Source organism: Trematosphaeria pertusa, assembly GCF_010094035.1.
Source record: "Trematosphaeria pertusa strain CBS 122368 unplaced genomic scaffold BU26scaffold_7, whole genome shotgun sequence".
NCBI classification, from domain to species: domain Eukaryota; kingdom Fungi; phylum Ascomycota; class Dothideomycetes; order Pleosporales; family Trematosphaeriaceae; genus Trematosphaeria; species Trematosphaeria pertusa.
The window spans coordinates 2198817-2216509 of NW_022987218.1; the positions used below are offsets into that span (position 1 = coordinate 2198817).

Consider the following 17693-nt stretch of genomic DNA (forward strand, 5'->3'; position numbering starts at 1 on the left):
CGACACCATCCTAGCTCTGTGCTTCCCGGCCCGAAGTACCTCTAGTCCAGCCCACAATTCGAAGAAGAACTTCCCAACCCGGTCAAGCCCCTCTCCAATATCCATGTCTAGCGCACCGTTCCCGTCTCCCGTCTCCACTCCGTCACCCTGCAAAATGCAAATCCCCCAACTACCCCGCCGATTATTGACCACAAATACACACCACAATTCTCTGTGTCACTCACTCCCCTCTGCTCGCCATTCGTCCTGACTACGTTGAAACCGCACTTGGAATTATTTTTTGGGCTCCGTGAAATCAGCAATTCCTATTCCCAACCTACTATCCTATTCTCTGAAGACCCGAGAGAAAAGTTTAGGAAAAAGAGATAGCAATGGCCTCTCCAGACGTCCCAAACGACTTGCCCGAAATGGAATACCGCTTCGTGGGACGCAGCGGTCTGCAAGTCTCCGCCATCTCGCTCGGCGGCTGGCTCACGTACGGCGGGCATGTCGGCGACGGTACGTTACTATCTTTTCTCCAACCACATCACACGATTGATGCCGGACTACAATTGACGCAGACACAGTCAAGACATTCGCGTGCCTGAAAGCCGCCTTCGACGCGGGGATCAACTTCTTCGACTGCGCGGAAGGATATGCGGGCGGCGAGTCGGAGAAGGTGATGGGGCGGGCGATTAAGCATTTTGGCTGGAAGAGGAGCGACATTGTTGTTTCTACCAAGGTCTGGCGTCCCATTTGCTATCTATGCCCCTCAATCGGGTCTAGCCGTGATATCCATGCCAACGCACGCAGATATACTGGGGCACGCACAACTCGGCCCTCGCCGCTCCACGCAAGAAGATCAACCACCTCGGTCTCTCGCGCAAGCACCTGATCGAGGGCACGCAAGCCTCGCTCGACCGGCTGCAACTAGACTACGTCGACATCCTGTACGCGCACCGCCCAGACCGGCACACGCCCGTCGAGGAAACCGTGCGCGCCTTCAACTACCTCATCGGCGCGGGGAAGTGCTTCTACTGGGGGACGTCGGAGTGGCTGGCCTCTGAGATCGAGGAGGCGTGGGCCGTAGCCGACCGGCTGGGGCTTATTGGCCCGGTTGTGGAGCAGCCGGGGTATTCGCTGCTGAAGAGGGACAAGGTGGATGAGGAGTTTAAGAATGCGGGGTTGTATGCACGGCGGGGACTAGGGTTGACAGTCTTCTCGCCGTTGGCGGGCGGACTGCTGACGGGGAAGTATGTCGATGGTGTGCCGGAGGATTCGAGGTTGAAGCAGTCGGATGATCCGTATATTCAATCTGTGGCGAAGACGATTGGCAGCGAGCAGTGGAATGCGCAGCAGAACAAAGTGAAGCAGTTGATGGGGATTGCGCAGAAGCTCGGCACCGATGTCGCAACGCTGAGCATGGCGTGGGTGCTGACCAATAAGGACGTGTCGAGTGCGATCACGGGAGCCTCCCGGCCGGAGCAGATTTTCCAGACTGTGAGGGCGGTCGATGTGAAGAACAAGTTGACGGGCGAGCTGCTGGAAGAGATTGAGAAGGTTATGGGGAACAAGCCGGCAGAGCTGATGAAGAGGTTTGGATAGAAAGGAGAAGAGGAAAGGTTCATGAAGTAGTTGGTGGGGTATCAATCATGCATATTCGTTAAAAGATGTCCTACGGTCCACGATCGCTCAATCAAAAGTAATCTTCTTCCCCTTGCTCTCCGCAATCGCGTACGAAGCTCTCTGTGCACTTGTGTGCGCAGCGCCGGGCTTGATACTGCGGGGATCCACTTTGGCTTTACGCTCAAACTGCTTGTACGGCTTTCCCGTAGGAACGTATGGGCCCCTCCTGTTTAATGGACGTTCGCGGGGGCTCTCTTCGGTTATCGCATCACCGTCTTGCGGCTTTTCCTTGGCGTAGCGTTTCTGATATCGTGTCGTCGGGTCCTCGGCGAATTCGCATCGTAGATCGCGACCGAGGAGCTTGTTGAGGCGGAATTTGCGCTTCTTGCTCTTCTTCTCGGAATGCTCTTCCTCGGTCTCTCCTTTCGTCTTGATATCCTTGTCCAATTTGTAGACATAGCCATTGACGGCTGAGGTCGCAGCCTCAACGTCTTCAAACGTCACCCATGCGAAGCCCTTGCACTTGCCCGAATCCTCAAACGTCGCCATATGGATATTCTCTACCGCGCCACACTGTCCGAAGTGCTCCTCCAGGTCCTCTTTGCTCGTTTCAAATCCGAGATTGCCTACAAACACCTTCCGACTCGGCTGCCTCTTGTCCTTCGCCTTCGCTGCAGCTTCCTCCTGCTCTGACTTGGGCTTATCCGGCCGCCCTTCAAAGCTCTTCGCGTTCTTGATCAGCAGCGCCCGCCTGTCCATCTTCGTCTCGGTGAGTGCGATGGCAGAGTACATTGCCAGCTCGGTTGAGAAGTCGACATAGGCAAAGCCTTTGTTCTGTGGCATCTCTGTTGTCCAGTTCGGTCTGGGAGCCTTGGTGGGCGCGGGCATGAAGACACGGGTTATCTCCTCGGTCTTGATCTCAGAGTTCTCGGTGAGGAACGCTAGCAGCGATTCCTTAGTAGCAGACCAAGGCAGATTGCCGATCCAGACGCCATGGACAGACCGCTTCCCAGTGTGCTCCCTCACTTCTTCCTCTTGCTTCTCTGGCTTGGACTTAGCGTCCGTGGTGCCATTTGTGGCTGTCGCAGCGCCAGTGGACGTTGGGTGAAGCTTGGCCTTCTTCGCTTTGCGGGCGGCTTTCTTGGAAGCGGGCTCTGGGGCGCTGACGTCGATTTCTATTTCTTCGGGGAGAGGGTCGCGCTTGCGCTTCTTGGAGGGGTTGGCCTCTTCGTGGGCATCTTGGTCGGCTTCTCCGTGCGTGGGTCTGGATTTCTTCTTGCCCTTCTTGTCCTTCTTTCGATCTACTTTGTTGAGTGATGTCTCGACTTCCTCGTCGGTGTGCGGTTCCGCAGAATTCGACATTGTGGGCGCTGAGTGGTGGATCTCGAAGTTTAGCACCAGCTCAGAATTTCGAGATTGGAAAATTCCAAAGTTGGTTGGCACGGTTGGTCCTGACTAAGCTCAGCGCGGAGCACCGTCGGGGTCGAGAGCCTCACATTGCAAGCCTATCCAGCGCTACATCGGAAGGAAGCATGCCGTCTAGAACAGATATGCATGCTAATTCACTCTTCTCATAGGCAGCATAATAGCAAACAAGCATATCACGCGTGTCAGCTGAAGCGCCACGGAGCCGATGTTCCCACGCAGCAGAGCAGGCTGCAGACAGATCGCAGCGAGAGCCGAGCGAAGCCGACTGTCCGCAAGCAACGTTCATGTCATGTGTACTGCTTCCTTGAGCTCCGAATCATACAGTAGCGGTGGCATGCTGTGAGTGCAAGAGGCTGCCGCAACCCCTCAGTCTGTGCTAGGGCGCCGTGCCCCATCCGAGGGCACATTCTGCCCAACAGCAATTGCTCAACGGTTGACAGCACGTAGCTAATCAAGCCATCCTCTGTTGCTGTCGAGATGTGATTGCGTCACGATGCGAGTGGTCGTGGTTCGCCCCACCAGCTAGCGCGTTACCTCTCTCGCACCCGTGAAACCGCGGTCACGTGCGGCTGCTCGTTGCTTGGTCACCGCGCTGTTCTTCGAGAGCTCCCTCTGTCGCGGATTCGCTCTCCATAGCAGCCTCTCCTCTGTTTGCGTTTGTGGTGGCTGCCTCTCACCGCTGACGACGCCTGGTCGGTGCCTCGAGAGGCGGGATTCGTCGTTCTTGACCGGCCGTGGTCCGCCCCCGCCGCTAATAAGCTAGCAGGCACCAGCTCGACACACCTAACACCACACCTACACCTCGCTCCCTCCTTCCTCCCCATCTCCCATCGCCAACTCTGCGGAGACTCTCGCTACCCACGCAGCTGCATCTCCTCGTTGGCCCTCCGTCGGCGAGTCGTGCAGCAGTAACCCCTCCCCGCCCCGTCGATTATTACGTCGTCAGCCTCACTCGCTGCCCGTCATGGCGACCAACGTCCCGGTGACGCTGGACACGCTGATCGTCGTCAAGATCCAGTTCCAGGGCAGCACCAGGAAGTTCAAGATCCCGCTGCGTGATCTCGGGGCTACCGTGCTCCCAGGCAAGGTGCGTCGCTCTCCCGTGCATCCTCGGTCAGCTCAGGCTGTCGAGTAGCCTGACTCCCCTCACGGAGCTTGTAGCAGCTTCACCATGGCTAGATGCTGACTGTCCCCTCTTCGCAGCTTCGAGCCCTCCTGCAGGTGCCGTCCGATGATGAAATCGTCTTCGAGCGCTACTCCGACAGCGCCGGCGCCTACGTCACCCTCGACGCCGACAAGCCGCAGGTCTACAAGACGCTGTTCCGCGCCGCCAAAGCCAAGTTGAAGCTCCGTCTAAGGGCCACCATCACCACCCAGCACCACGAGCCCGCGCCTCCAGCTCCGCCCGCACCCATCCCGGCGCCCCTCTCGAGCCCGCCCAGCTCGCTCCACCGCCTGAGCTCGGACACGCTGTCCCCGCCGGTCATGGCACAAGCCTCGCCCGTCATCGCGCGCTCCCCGATACCCTGTCCGCCTCCACTGGAGAGGAAGTTCGAGGTCGAGGCCGTTCGCGTGAGCCCCATCTCCCCGCTCATGACCAACAACGCCGATGCTGAGGACAAGGGCGAGGCGCCCGTGCCGCGATCTTTCACTGCTCGCCAGAGTACGGAAACACCCCACGCCACCAGTGTTAGTGTATTAACAACATCCCCAGGCTTCTTCAGCGGTCTTGCCGCGGCTTCCCGCAATGCCGACCTCGCGTTCCGCCCCAAACTGGAGAGCGTCCAGACGTCCTGGGTCGTCTACTGCAACAACTGCAACCTCCCCATGGAGGATGAGCACTACCACTGCAGCATCTGCGACAATGGCGACTACGATCTGTGCCCGTCGTGTGTCGACTCCGGCATCCACTGCCCTGGAACTGGTCACTGGATGGTCAAGCGATTCGTGAAGAATGGCTGCGTCGTCAACAGCACCACGGAGCGTGTCGGCCCGAAGCCCAAGCCCCAAGCTGAGCAAGAAATGCCGGGAGCGTTCACCGAAGAGAAGCAACACGCGCTTGCGGCCGACCTCCCGCATGAGGAGGAGCCGACCCGAACCTGCAACTGCTGCGTCAAAGGTGAGTCGCCCATGTCTCTGATGCGTCCGCGAAAGCTAACCCGTACAGTTCTCCCCGAGAAGGAGTTTGTTACGTGCGCTTCCTGCGACGACTACGACCTCTGCATGGAATGCCACATCAACAACAAGCACGGCCATCACCCCGGTCATGCTTTCAAACCCGCTACCCCAGAGACTGCTTTGCCTGCTCTGGCAGACTTCCTGTGCAACGCTGGTAGGAACGTGCGCCACTCTGCGGTCTGCGATGGTTGCGAAAAGTTCATCTACGGTGTCCGCCACAAGTGCTTGAACTGCCCTGACTGGGACTTCTGCTCCGAGTGCGTCAAGAGCGCCAAGTACATCCATCCCGGCCACCGCTTCGTGCCCATCTACGAGCCTCTTGCGGAGCCTGTCAACAGCGGCAACCGCCACTATGGCATTTATTGCGATGGCCCGCTTTGCAAGGACAAGGAGAACCTGTCGTACATTGAAGGCATCCGCTACAAGTGCGCTGTGTGCCACGATACCGACTTCTGCGCCAACTGCGAAGCCCACCCTTCAAATAGGCACAACCACACTCACCCGCTCATCAAGTTCAAGCGCCCCGTCCGCAGCGTCAGCGTCACGACGCTGAACGAGGACAAGAATGGCAAGTCCATCATGAGGGTTGGTGACCGTGAGCCCGCTCGGCGGTCAACTGCAACTGAGACTACCCCGGTTGCTCCTTCCGCCAATGCTGCTACGCAGGTGCAGACAATCGTCGACATGAAGCCCACTGAAGACTCTCAGCCAAAGACCACCAAGGAGAAGATCGAGATCCGCGACCTTCTTGTGGAACCAGTCCAGGAGAAGATTACGGTCCAGGACCTGCTGTCCGCCCCCGCAGTTCCGACCGAGGACGTCAAGCCCGTCAAGACCGAGCCTGTTGCGATCGAGGCTGAGCCAGCTAAGCACTCAGAGGAGCTAGATGCGCACTTCATCCGCGACACCATTCCCGATGGCTCCAAGATCTGTGCTGGCTACCAGTTTGTGCAAGTCTGGACCCTGCGCAATCCCGGGCCGAATGCCTGGCCCGCTGGCTGCAGCGTCCGTCACGTCGGCGGCGACAACATGCTCAACATTGACAACACTCAGCCACTTAGCCAGAGTGAACTCGCTGACGCGAGCGAGAGCAACGTCGTCGGTCGTACGGTCGCCCCTGGCGAGGAGGTCTCCTTCCGCATCGTCATGAAAGCACCGGTTCGCGAGGGCACTGCCATCTCCTACTGGCGTCTCAAGGCCGCCGATGGAACGCCTTTTGGTCACCGACTCTGGTGCGATATCCAGGTCGTTAGCCCCCCTGTCCCTGCTCTGCCGGCTGTCGCTCCGGCTCCCGAGACGGCCGAGGCATCTAGCTCTGCTACCCCAAGCCTGACTCCATACGAGCGCTTCCAACACGCCAAGCTTGAGCGTGTGAGGGCGATGCAGCGTGCCCAGGCCCAGGCCCAGAGCATCCGCCACGAGAAGTCCAAGGCTGATAGGGACCGCACCGTCGAGCTGCAGATGGAGGCGGTCGAGAGGCTGAAGGAGATGAAACTACATCTCGATGAGAAGGAACGCCAAACACCCTGGCTCGAGCGCGAGAAGATGCTCCACATTCAGAGGGTCCGCAAGGCAGCTGTCGAGCGCCTCCTTGAGACACGCCGCAAGGAGCATGAGGCTTTTGCACAACTCCAGCAAGCCGTTGTTGAGGCCGAAAAGGCGCCCGACGCCTCGGTCAAGCAGGAGACCGCCGAACTCCCGGTCGAGGACACGGCCGTGGAGAAGAAGGCAGCAGAACCCCAGCCACAGTCGTCTGGCATGATCTTCCCTCGTCTCGAGAAGGAGTCCCCGGCGTCCAGCACTCATGAGGCAGCCACCGCCGAACCTGAGTCGCCCAAGTCCGAGAACGCCACGGTCGCTGAGCACTCCGACGAGGAGTTCTTTGAAGACGCCGAGAGCGTTGAGATCCGGTCCCTCTCCAGCGACGAGGACGGCTTCTTGACGGACGAGGAGTACGACATCCTTGATGCTAGCGACGAAGAAATGCCGTGAGTGAGATCCGTCAAGGTATGATTGCGGCTTAGAGACGCGGACCTAGACAGTGGTGGGGCTAGACCGACCGGCCTCGCTCGCACTGCCATGTCGCTGGTGCATGGAAGAGAAGCAGAGGCTCTTCATTGGAGTTTGTGGAATTTCACTGAGGCTCAAATTCATTTCCTTTATGGTTTTCGGGGTGTTTGAGGAATTGGGTACACTCCTCTTTGGACTGGAAACACACTCCTTACCAAAACATGGCGCCTGGTCATGCGCACACTCTCTTTTCGGGTCGGATCAGGGCGCTGACTGGCGCACTGATTCTGACTTCTTCGAGCCCCTAGTAATGCGTGTGCGTGTCCTTTCTCCTCCTTGTCTCCTCCTATTATAGGCTTAGTTTCAATGAGATGCCATTTCCTAAACAGAGCTCCATCGTTTCCGTGATTCTGAGTTCAATGATCGTCTCTCATTCCTTCCTTGTGAGTCATGTTCGTACTTTCTTCGGCCGATTGCCATTATCGAGTTGTTTGTGTATGGCACGCATAGTAAGTGCCATGGCTACGCTGAGGCTCCTCTCGCTCCTCGATACATGCACTACTTCCACCGAACTATCTCCACTCCACCTACGTTTCTCGAGCACCTAGAACGTTCATCTTCCTATTACTTCATTTTTATCAGTTTATGCGCTTGCGCTTTCCTTTGACCAGCTCTCACGCTGCTGAGCAGAAAAAACCGAAGTCCAGTGAGAAGCCCGTCAGACGGTTTCATAACGCCCTCAGTCCTTTTGGTCCCGATCCTAAGTTTTCTACTCTGCACGCTGCTCCCGACGCCAAGTTTGCCTTTATCCAGCCTCAGAACCACGGTTTCTTCGGTCGCCCTCATCATCGCGTACCTCCCCGGCCACTCCGACCTCAGCAGGCCTACTATTCGCCCCAAGAAGCTCTAGCCCGAGCACGCGAGCGATTGAAGCGCGACTTCCAACGAACAACCCGTAGTCGTCACACCCCACGAGACGTCCGTACAACTCTCTGCGAGCGTCTGCGTCATTTGAAACCGGCATATCGATGGCGTCGCAGCAGGGGAAAGAACTCAAGCGGATCAATGTCAAGTCGAATCCGAATTTCGAGAAGGCGGGCATGAAGAGTTATGCGAGCTTGTTGAAGAAATGTGAGTTCCCCCGCCATACCGTTTTGGCTATTATCTGCGATCTCTCTACGCTACTCTCCACACTTTCTCCTCGTCCACGCGCCGCATCACACCATACCACCGTTTCTACACGGCTCATACTCCTGCCTTATCCCTACCCATGTCCCCACCCGGCAACCGCGGCCTCAGGTCTCGCAGGTCTTCCGTCCTCTTGGGCCGTCCCGCCATCGTACTCTTATTTTGACGTTCACTGACCTAAATGTTCCTGTTCGCAGATGACTTCGCACCTACCACCGAAGGACCGTATCAGAAAATCGACCAGGCAAAGAAGGACGTCAAGAACCTGTTCAAGCCCAAGTCAAAGAAGAGCACCAAGCCGGTGCTCAAGAAGATCGAGGAGGATGGCAAGCCCGGCGAGGTGAAGGCCGATGACCAGATGAATGACAGCATGTACATCTGCCCGGTCGAGATCGGGACGCCGCCGCAGGTGCTGAATCTGCATTTCGATACAGGGAGTTCGGACTTGTGGGTGCGTATCTGATCCTTCATTATCTTGCCTGGAAAAACATGGGGTGGCGACGGAATGAAAGATAGCTAACACACAACAGGTGTGGTCCACCAAGCTCGACCCCAACACACAGAAGGCCGGCAAGGCCTCCGACCACAACATCTTCGACCCGAAGAAATCCTCGACCTTCAAGAACATGTCCGGCGCCTCCTGGCGCATCCAGTACGGCGACGGCTCCAAAGCCCAGGGCAAGGTCGGCACCGACGACGTCACCCTCGGCGGCCTCTGCGTCGAAAACCAGGCCATCGAGCTCGCCGAGAAGCTCACGTCGGAGTTCACCAAGGGCGCGGGCGACGGCTTGCTCGGCCTCGCGTTCGGCAAGATCAACACGGTGAAGCCGAAACCCGTGCAGACGCCCGTGGAGAACATGATCACGCAGGAGGACATCTCGCACGACCAGGAGCTGTTCACCTGCTACCTGGGCAGCTGGCGAGACAAGGACGAAGAGGACCAGGGCGAGAGCTTCTACACGTTCGGCTACATCGACGAAGACGTCATCGCGCGCAGCGGCGGCGCTGACCCCTACTACGTCCCCATCGACGCCTCCAAGGGCTTCTGGCAGTTCAAATCCGAGTCCGCGACCGTGGGCGGCAAAACGATTCCCCGTCCTGGCAACACCGCCATCGCCGACACCGGCACCACGCTCGCCCTCGTCTCTGACTCGCTCTGCAATGAAATCTACAGCGCCATCCCCGGCGCCAAATTCGACCCCAAGCAGCAGGGCTGGGTGTTCCCGCTCAACACGCCCGCCGCGCAGCTGCCGACGGTCACGTTCGCGGTCGGCGACCGGCAGTTCGAGGTGCAGAAGGAGGACTTTGGGTTTGCGCGGTGCGGCGGCGGGATGCAGTACGGGGGTATTCAGAGCAGGGGCGCGAATGAGTTTGATATCTTGGGTGATACGTGGTTGAAGGCGGTTTATGCGATTTTTGACCAGGGGAGGAAGAGGTTTGGGTGCGTGCAGAGGGTTGAGGAGACGCAGAATGTGGCGGCGCCGAAGTGAGGTTGGTGGTTGGTGGGTTTGGAGTAGTGAGAGGTTGTTGACCTAGTTGGTGTTGTTGAGGTGATAGATTGCAGTGGTTTTCTTCATGCGCTCTTGTTGATTCCTTGCGGTGGTTCTCCTATGTTGACTCCGAAGCCACTAGGTATATGAGGATTGTGAGGATCATAGACGTAGTGGTGGGCTTTCTCGGCGTGGTGCCTACGAGTAGACATGGATTGACTCTCCAGCAAATTATAGATGAAGATCGATTAATCTATAGCTCTCGGTCGTTGCAGCCTGTCCAGGAGTAAGGTACACAAAGAGAATCTAGCGTGCATTTCGGCGCTGCACGCCTTCTATTGCAATCCTGTCGTCTGTACGTACAATACGCTCATAATCCCGATCATACGATGTCCATTTTTTATCCATGCTCGTCATTGACCAACCCGAGGATGCACAGCGTCTAAAGCCACGCCGGCCTTGCCCATAAAACCAAGAAAAGACACAGTCCACCGATGATGAAAGTTCCCTCAACGGCCGTCGTACTCGCACCGATCTAACCCTGCTGCCTCTTCCGCTTGCCGACCTGTGCGGAGAAACCGGTCTTGATGGCGGAGACACTGCGCCGAGATCCGCAGCTGTTGCACGTAACAAAGTACAAGCGGTTTTCGCCCTTGGTGAGTTCGGAGTCGGGGGAGCGACACGTCTTGCAGGACACATATTCGACGATATACCGGCGTAACACATTCCTAGTGACGAGAAGATTAGCAAATGCTCAATATGTGGACTGCGGGATGTGCTTACTCGATTTGCTTCTGCTGGAAGCGGCCCTTGATGACCAGCCTTCGGGATCCGTCAACGGAACCGGAAGTACCCAGTTCGGCGAACAGGAATTGGGTAACTAGCGCGGAGTCAGTATATGATCTTAGCAAACAAGGATGCAACGTACCATGCTCGTCCGTCCGCTTCATACGCTTGCAGATCTCGGAGATGTTGGCGAAGATGGTCTTCTTGTTGCCTTCACGGAGACACTGCGGCGGCGGGATCTTGTAGCTCTTCGACCCTGATGATGCGAGGTCAGGGTGCTGCGAGTGGAGCAGGGTGAAGAAGCGGTTGAGGAGCATGTTGTAAGGGATCGGTCTCTGGGAGTCGTGCGTCCAGATGCCCGTGCCTTTCTCCATATCGCCCTCCTCGACGTCTTCGCCAGCCTCAGGCTCCGCCTCGGCCTTATCGCCTCCCGCGGCCGCCTTGATCTGGGCCTCGAAGTCATCCTCGTCCTCGGCCTTGGGCTTCTTGGACTTCTTCTTCTTTTTGAGGGCCCCAAAGTCGGCCTCGGCGCCCTCGTCGCCCTCCTTAGGCTTGCTCTTCTTCTTCTTTTTCTTGGCCAGGTCGGCGAACATATCCGTCACCTCGTCGACGTCTTTGTCGTCGCCTACATCTCGCGTGTTAGCCACGGCGTTCCTCACGTTTCTGTAGGCTCGCTGACCCTCCAGCGGGACCAACCTACCCGCTGCGTGCGACTCGGCGCTGCTCTTGCCGCCGTTCATCTCGATCGACTCGATGACTTGTCCATCCTCGTCGACGATCTTGGCGGTGTCTTCGAAGGCAACGCTCTTCCGGGGCTTGCGCTCAGTTGGGGGCTCGGCCTGCATCGGGAGTGCGTTAGTTATGGGTCGTGAACGGCGTGTCCTGCGGTGCGGAGGGGTTTTTGAGAGGGTGTGGGGTTCTGCGGGGACGTACAACTTCGGCCATGATTGCGCTGTTCGTAGGTGTTCTTTTTCTGCTACGAGTACTGTGGATCTTCGATACTGCGGTAGTATTCGCTGTGAGGATATAGGTGTTGTGGTGGAAGGTGAAGGGAAGGAAGTCCCGGTGGAGTGCTTCTTTTTGCCGCATCGATGGGAGTCATCGCCAAGATTACCGTCACGTGTGGGCGCTAAGCCGCCCTCGGCTTGATGGCTGACGTAACTGGGTGCGCGAGCTTCACCAAAGCATCGCCGAAGCCTCCCGCAGCTTCACCACGCTTCCGTTCGCCGTCCCTCATCAATGCACCCGCGGTAGCCTGCTCCCCCTCCAGCCTATTGATTGAGGTGCGATTCCCCACCATGTCCATGGCCAACAGCGCCAGCTTCATCGAACCGCCGACGGGCTCCTCCGATGTCGACGAAGTCGATTCGCTGCCCTCCTCCTCCACGAGCTCGTCGGTCGATGACGAGGAATACGTTTCGGATGCAGAGCGGGAGTGGAGGGAGTCGCTGCAGCAACTGGAGCTGCTGTTGACCATGCTGGTGGTGCCGTATGTGGGGAAGTACTTTGGGCGGAAATGCGCCTATTGGGGTGGGTTCCCTAAGCCTGCTCGGAATGCGCACCAGCGGCCGCTTGGGCTGCGAGAGGATATGGCTGACTGTCACCACAGGCTGGGCGAAGTTCATGGAATGGAAATACCCCGTTGAAATCGTCGTCACGAGCCCGGCAGCATTCAAGGGCGCGGGAGCCATCGAGGCCGCGGCAACGTTATAACCCGTCGCCCGAGTGACGATGCGGAGGATGCATTTGGGGGCATATATCAGACGGCTAGGCGTTGGGGCGAATCTATCAAGGGCTGCTTCATTTCGAAAGTTGTACCGAACCACCGGACACAGCATGTATAGATTCGGAACGATCAATCGAAAGCGAATGTAAATATTGGGAATTGTACCGAAGGCTGATCCAGGCTTGATAGGAGCAGTGCCATCCTCCGTACAGCACCGTCCAACTGGCCATCTACCATCCCCTACCCTAATTCCCGATTCGCGGCCCCTACCACCGCCTCGGCTCCGAAACATGCAACCTCCCAAACTTATCCTCGCTTACACTGGCCCCTATGGGCGCCGTCACCCAATCCTTCCTCCTCTCCACATCCATACCACCCCTCGCACCATGAATACTCTCCATCTCCAGCCTCATCTTGCTCTTTGGTTTCCCCTCCTTGACCCTCAGCTTCTCAAAGTATACATACGCGCCATAAAACACAACCGAGGTATTCCCCGCATACGGACCCTTCTTGGACCTGAAGTCGTTGAGCTGTTTGGACTGGATTTTCCTGTCCGAGAGGTGGTATTGCGCGGCGACGTCGCGGAGGAAGGAGGCTGAGGTTACACTTGGCTTTTGAAGGTGCGCGTTTATTTTGCGTCGGATTTCGTCGCATGTGTCTGCCCATCATCAGCAACTCACCTCACGTCCTCGCCTTCTCCACTCACCGAAAACAGGCACTGCATCCGCCATCTCCCCATCCAGCACTATGCCGTTGATACTCGGCAACCCATCACCCCCTTCACGTAACCCTGCATTCGCGGCTGTCCTCTGCTTCTTAATAGTCTTCACACCGCGGAGCTCGCGCTTCTTGAAGAACGCCCATGCAGCTGGGTATACAGAGCTCCCGGATCCTTTGTAAGGCCCGTTCTGGCCCATGAACATGGAGTATGCGTTGCTGGTGACGTTGATGGCCTTTTGGAATTCGCCGACACGCATTTCGCCGCTGTCGATGAGGGCGCGGATTTTGCGGCTGCGGTGGGATTAGAAAGGGACATATTTGTTGAGGGAAATTGAGACGCGTTGATTAAGTTTTTGGACTGGGTGGATGGAACAGAGCGTAGAGGAGTACGGTGTTGAATGGGAGGGTGAGAGGAGGGTCCGTACCGCACTGTGTCACAGCTATCCTTCATCGGCATATTCTCGATCTCGTGGTTGAGATCATCCTCATTCATCGCGAGATATTGGTTTGACTTTCGTTTCGACATCTTGCTCGACACCGTGGACGTAAAGAATTACAAGACGGTAATGGATATGTTAGAAGATGGATGAGGACGCCACATGGGATAAGGGGGATGTTAATTAGGAAAGGTGACGCCATGAGACGCGTGGAGCTATGGTTCGGGAGTGCGCTGTGCGCGGAAGGTTGACGCGAGATCATGTGAGAATCTAGAGTTTAGAACATCACCAGTTCCCGTTTAGTCGTTCATCCTCAGAAGCGGGTGCGCATAATTACTCCTTGGCTTTCACAAGATCGACGCTTTGTATACGCCTGCCTGAGGTGCCTCATATCATTCTGAATCTATTTCCAGACCCTATCAAGCAGAGATGGTGCCAAACCAGTCCATAGTCCCGTCATCTAGAAGATAAGCGCCACCACTCTTCAGACATCACGCCTATCCTTCTCGATTATTAACCTGAGAGGGTAGACTTGGCTCGTTCTCACAATCAGACCCAAAGAGCGTCAAGCCATGCGCATGTTCCCAATCAAGCAAAAATTTCGTAATTTTCAGCTAGCATGTTGAAGTACTTCATGGTCTTTTCGCGAGCTATTTTGAATGATCGTCCTCCTGTTATGGCCTTCCGGACCATGCATCCTAGGCCAGAGCCGCCACGGGAGACAAGTTTATTCACAGCGATCCAGTGTGTCTCCCCTGGTTTCACGTAGTTGTGAATATACAGGCTTCGCACGGAGCTGGAAGCGCATTGGATTCTCCCTTGGTATTCATGTGGATATCACCCTCGCATCCCTTTCCGGAATTGGTATGCTTACCGTATACATCTTCAGGCTTCTTTTGCACACGCTACGGGGTTGAGACCTCGCTGCTTTTGCAGATCCCGTTGATATCGGTGATGGGCCCCCAGCGTGAATCAAGCGAGGAGCTCTTCAGATACAGCAAGTCGACTGTAGCTTTCCGCTCCGTAAGTAATTTCTTTCGGGTCACCTTTGCACGAGAAGAAACGTGGCATATGCTCGTATTAAGGGAGGATTGCATTGCGTAACTCTCATCATGCGCTGCGCAGAGCTCGAACTGACCCGCCATCATAGACCTATTAGCGGTGAGATGCGGTCCAATTCGTATTTTTTGGTCCATGCACCGCCGTAATAGGTCCGGCTTACGTTACCAAAATAATAGTAAATCCAGTGAGACAATACTTCCGGAGTTAGGAAAATGGCATCCGTGCAGACCAACCCAATCTTACGTTTCGATACCTTCTTCCCTGACTTAGAATCCTCCAGGACTGCGGATATCGGAACATCTCGCTGCCGAGCTGACTATAGCTATGCCCTGCTTAACGCGGGGCGACTGTTCGCCGGCGGGGCAGTGGATACGCTCTTAAAATGGTTAGCACATACTGTGCCAATGCCCTAGCGTGATGGAGGATTTAAACCAGCCCATTTAAGACCAGCCGACGTCTACCATAAACCTTCCTAGATATCTCCACCTGTTTTACCACAATACGCGCAGAGACCTTCGAATACTTCATACAATGGCCTCCGACGCTTCTTTCAACCAAGAGACCAGTGGCCTCAAGGTCGCGGAAACGTACTCTTCCCGCTGTGCCGGCAAAACCGTACTCATCACCGGCGTGTCGCCTGGCGGCATCGGCGATGGGACTGCTCGCGCCTTTGCGCATGGTGGTGCAGCAACCGTGATTATCACCGGCCGCGACGACACGAAACTCTCCACCATGATCCAGTCCCTCACTTCCGCCTATCCCAAGACCAAATTCCGTCCCCTGAAACTCGACATGAACTCTCTCGCTTCCGTCCAAAAAGCCGCGCAAGAGATCTTGGACGACTCTTCCATTCCAGTGATTGATATTCTGGTCGCAAACGCGGGGATGAACTCTTTCCAAAACGTCCGCGCCGAGACCAACGACGGAATCGAGACGCACTTCGGCGTAAACCACATGGCTCACTTCCTCCTCATTAGTTCGCTTATTCCGAAGCTCAAAGCTGCAGCGAAGAAGAGCGAACCAGGTACGTAGGTCCGGGTGCAAGATCTAGCATGTCTGCGGTCTATATCTACCAGATACCTTAGGATTGTGTTTCCACTCTCCTCCCCTCAAGCATAAGACACTTGCTAATGTATACCGTTCTCTTTGTAGGCGAAACACGCGTCGTGGTTGTGACCTCCGGCGCCACGATGGCCAGCCCAGTCCGCTTCCACGACTGGAACTATGAGAACAAGCCCGTGCCCCCCGAAGAAGCACCAGCATGGGACAAGCTCTCCAAAATGGTCGGCCGCGACGAGCCCCTGCCCTTTGAATTCTACATCGCATACGGGCAGTCTAAAACTGCCGGCATCCTCGTCGCCCACCAGCTCAATAGACTCCTCGCCAAAGACGGCGTCTACACTTTCGCGGTGCATCCCGGGTTCGTGGAAAGCACCGGCGCGAAGACGGTAATTCCGCACCTGGACGAGGCGACGTTGCAGGCGTTCGGGTTCATGAAGACAATCGATCAGGGGTGTTCGACGACTATGGTGGCCGGGTTGGATCCGGGGCTGAAGCCGGAGAATGGGTTCATGTTGGCAGACTGTCAGGTTCATATGGAGATGTGTCCAGAGTGGTCTAAGAGCGACGACGCGGCGGAGAAGCTTTGGAAGCTGAGTGAGGACATTGTGAAGGAGAAGCTGGGGCAGTAGATGATGCAAAGAGGTGAGTCATGGCTCCTTCAATTTGATTGGTGTGACTTCTCCACCGTTTTCGTACTCTTCCCTACAGAAAAGTAATTCTAAAGGCCTTTTACGCCAATGGTACTGACTTTATGCAGCGACCAGGGATACATAGACATGACAAAATTCACCATTTCATCCGCCAAACGCTCCCCCCGAGAATGATACTGAATGTCGTCTTTCCTCAACCCGGGGGTTGCTCTAATACCTGGTATCATTTCTCCACATTCCCTTTGAAGATGACCTTCTCCTTCAACACCCGCTCAATTTCATCCGATTGTACCGTAGTACCCCGGAGTCGGATTTTCTGTGGCCGCAGAACTTGCAAATTGCCACTGCAAGAGAATTCAAGTCCAGTGCCGACACTGTGCTGTACGAAACGGTCCCAATCTCCCCGAAGAACATACTCACATCGCTGGTCTATGTAAACATGCAATTCTTGGAGATTAGGAAACCCGTAGCTGCCGTTCGCAAACCTCCTCAGGAAGTGCCACTCTCCCCCGCGGAGCCGAACGATGAACTGGACCTTCCGAATATGTGCATTCACCGCTGGCTTCGGGAAATCGAAGACGGCCGGAGACACAACACGCCGGATTGATGCGGACCTGGGTCGGAGCTCGAAAGTGTTCATCTTGTAGAATATGTCGCGAGACAACGTCGCAATTTCGGGCGTCATCCGGAGATGCTGCATGAATATCGATCCGAGGGCTCTATCCATAATGCCTACCGGGCGGTCCTCCACCAAGTTGTAAGATAGAATGCGCAATTTGAGCTCATCCGACAGCCTGCTCCATCCACGGGCGAAATTCGGGCTAAGTGTGGTAGATATCAAAAGATGTTGACCTTGAGGACCTCCCAGGATGTGGATCGGAGCACTCGACCAGATAGTGACACCATTGATCGTTATTGGTGACGGGGAAGATATTGACTGCGTTCCTTTCCATACGAGATTGGTCGGCGTATAGAGATGGATCGGGGGGTTGGTAGCGCACAGGGCTTCGGTTGGGGTGCGCTGGCCATCGCCGCCCGGCGCGGAAGCTGCAAGGTGGTCTTCGGACGCCATTTTCGGGGAGGTTTTGGGGTGATGAGCCTTAGAAGCAAGTTGATGGATACAGTTGTTCTATTGTTTCAGAGGGTGAAAAAGTAGTCCGCCTTTGCATGAGGGCTGCACTCCGGCGAGTCTGACGTCACCGCGGGTCTTTCTTTTACCTGCGTGGATTGGGAGACGTGAAATCGGACGACCGTGCGCGACGTACTGCGACTCATAGATACCAGTCTCCTTCATCCTCATTCTACACGCAACCCCTTCGGACCAGTTCTAAACTTGCAGCAATTACCCCTA

General features: G+C 56.2%; 10 protein-coding genes across 10 annotated transcripts; 5 read left to right on the plus strand and 5 right to left on the minus strand.

The window, feature by feature from the left end:
• Window positions 1–193: 193 nt before the first annotated feature.
• BU26DRAFT_318972 (Aldo/keto reductase) lies at window positions 194–1628 on the plus strand. The gene is made up of 3 exons (XM_033822019.1): window positions 194–498; window positions 567–721; window positions 793–1628. The coding sequence occupies exons 1-3, from the start codon at window positions 372–374 to the stop codon at window positions 1582–1584; spliced, it is 1074 nt and encodes a 357-aa protein (XP_033684517.1). The 5' UTR covers window positions 194–371; the 3' UTR covers window positions 1585–1628.
• BU26DRAFT_318979 (uncharacterized protein) lies at window positions 1628–3174 on the minus strand. Its single transcript, XM_033822020.1, has 2 exons — window positions 3102–3174; window positions 1628–3056 (listed from the first exon to the last, which is right to left on the minus strand). The coding sequence occupies exon 2, from the start codon at window positions 2965–2967 to the stop codon at window positions 1672–1674; it is 1296 nt and encodes a 431-aa protein (XP_033684518.1). The 5' UTR covers window positions 2968–3056; window positions 3102–3174; the 3' UTR covers window positions 1628–1671.
• A 490-nt stretch (window positions 3175–3664) lies between these two features.
• On the plus strand, window positions 3665–7537 carry BU26DRAFT_519558 (uncharacterized protein). The gene is made up of 4 exons (XM_033829086.1): window positions 3665–4120; window positions 4237–4696; window positions 4748–5152; window positions 5201–7537. Exons 1-4 carry the CDS (start codon window positions 3998–4000, stop codon window positions 7201–7203), a joined length of 2991 nt encoding a protein of 996 aa, XP_033684519.1. The 5' UTR covers window positions 3665–3997; the 3' UTR covers window positions 7204–7537.
• Window positions 7538–7944: 407 nt separating this feature from the next.
• On the minus strand, window positions 7945–8648 carry BU26DRAFT_519559 (uncharacterized protein). Its single transcript, XM_033829087.1, has 2 exons — window positions 8607–8648; window positions 7945–8352 (listed from the first exon to the last, which is right to left on the minus strand). Exon 2 carries the CDS (start codon window positions 8321–8323, stop codon window positions 8027–8029), a length of 297 nt encoding a protein of 98 aa, XP_033684520.1. The 5' UTR covers window positions 8324–8352; window positions 8607–8648; the 3' UTR covers window positions 7945–8026.
• BU26DRAFT_519560 (acid protease) lies at window positions 8405–10146 on the plus strand. The gene is made up of 2 exons (XM_033829088.1): window positions 8405–8860; window positions 8940–10146. The coding sequence occupies exons 1-2, from the start codon at window positions 8591–8593 to the stop codon at window positions 9897–9899; spliced, it is 1230 nt and encodes a 409-aa protein (XP_033684521.1). The 5' UTR covers window positions 8405–8590; the 3' UTR covers window positions 9900–10146.
• A 288-nt stretch (window positions 10147–10434) lies between these two features.
• BU26DRAFT_531305 (eukaryotic translation initiation factor-like protein 2 subunit beta) lies at window positions 10435–11530 on the minus strand (the record flags this gene model as incomplete). Its single annotated transcript, XM_033831017.1, has 3 exons — window positions 10435–10627; window positions 10683–10779; window positions 10828–11530. 3 exons carry the CDS (start codon window positions 11528–11530, stop codon window positions 10435–10437), a joined length of 993 nt encoding a protein of 330 aa, XP_033684522.1.
• A 345-nt stretch (window positions 11531–11875) lies between these two features.
• Window positions 11876–12593, plus strand: BU26DRAFT_519561 (uncharacterized protein). The gene is made up of 2 exons (XM_033829089.1): window positions 11876–12215; window positions 12295–12593. Exons 1-2 carry the CDS (start codon window positions 11984–11986, stop codon window positions 12396–12398), a joined length of 336 nt encoding a protein of 111 aa, XP_033684523.1. The 5' UTR covers window positions 11876–11983; the 3' UTR covers window positions 12399–12593.
• Window positions 12576–13756, minus strand: BU26DRAFT_519562 (uncharacterized protein). Its single transcript, XM_033829090.1, has 3 exons — window positions 13557–13756; window positions 13118–13422; window positions 12576–13069 (listed from the first exon to the last, which is right to left on the minus strand). The coding sequence occupies exons 1-3, from the start codon at window positions 13655–13657 to the stop codon at window positions 12678–12680; spliced, it is 798 nt and encodes a 265-aa protein (XP_033684524.1). The 5' UTR covers window positions 13658–13756; the 3' UTR covers window positions 12576–12677.
• Window positions 13757–15161: 1405 nt separating this feature from the next.
• Window positions 15162–16321, plus strand: BU26DRAFT_427258 (retinol dehydrogenase 12; the record flags this gene model as incomplete). Its single annotated transcript, XM_033823721.1, has 2 exons — window positions 15162–15654; window positions 15783–16321. The coding sequence occupies 2 exons, from the start codon at window positions 15162–15164 to the stop codon at window positions 16319–16321; spliced, it is 1032 nt and encodes a 343-aa protein (XP_033684525.1).
• Window positions 16322–16453: 132 nt separating this feature from the next.
• BU26DRAFT_319100 (uncharacterized protein) lies at window positions 16454–17557 on the minus strand. Its single transcript, XM_033822021.1, has one exon. It carries the CDS (start codon window positions 17412–17414, stop codon window positions 16566–16568), a length of 849 nt encoding a protein of 282 aa, XP_033684526.1. The 5' UTR covers window positions 17415–17557; the 3' UTR covers window positions 16454–16565.
• Window positions 17558–17693: the final 136 nt, after the last annotated feature.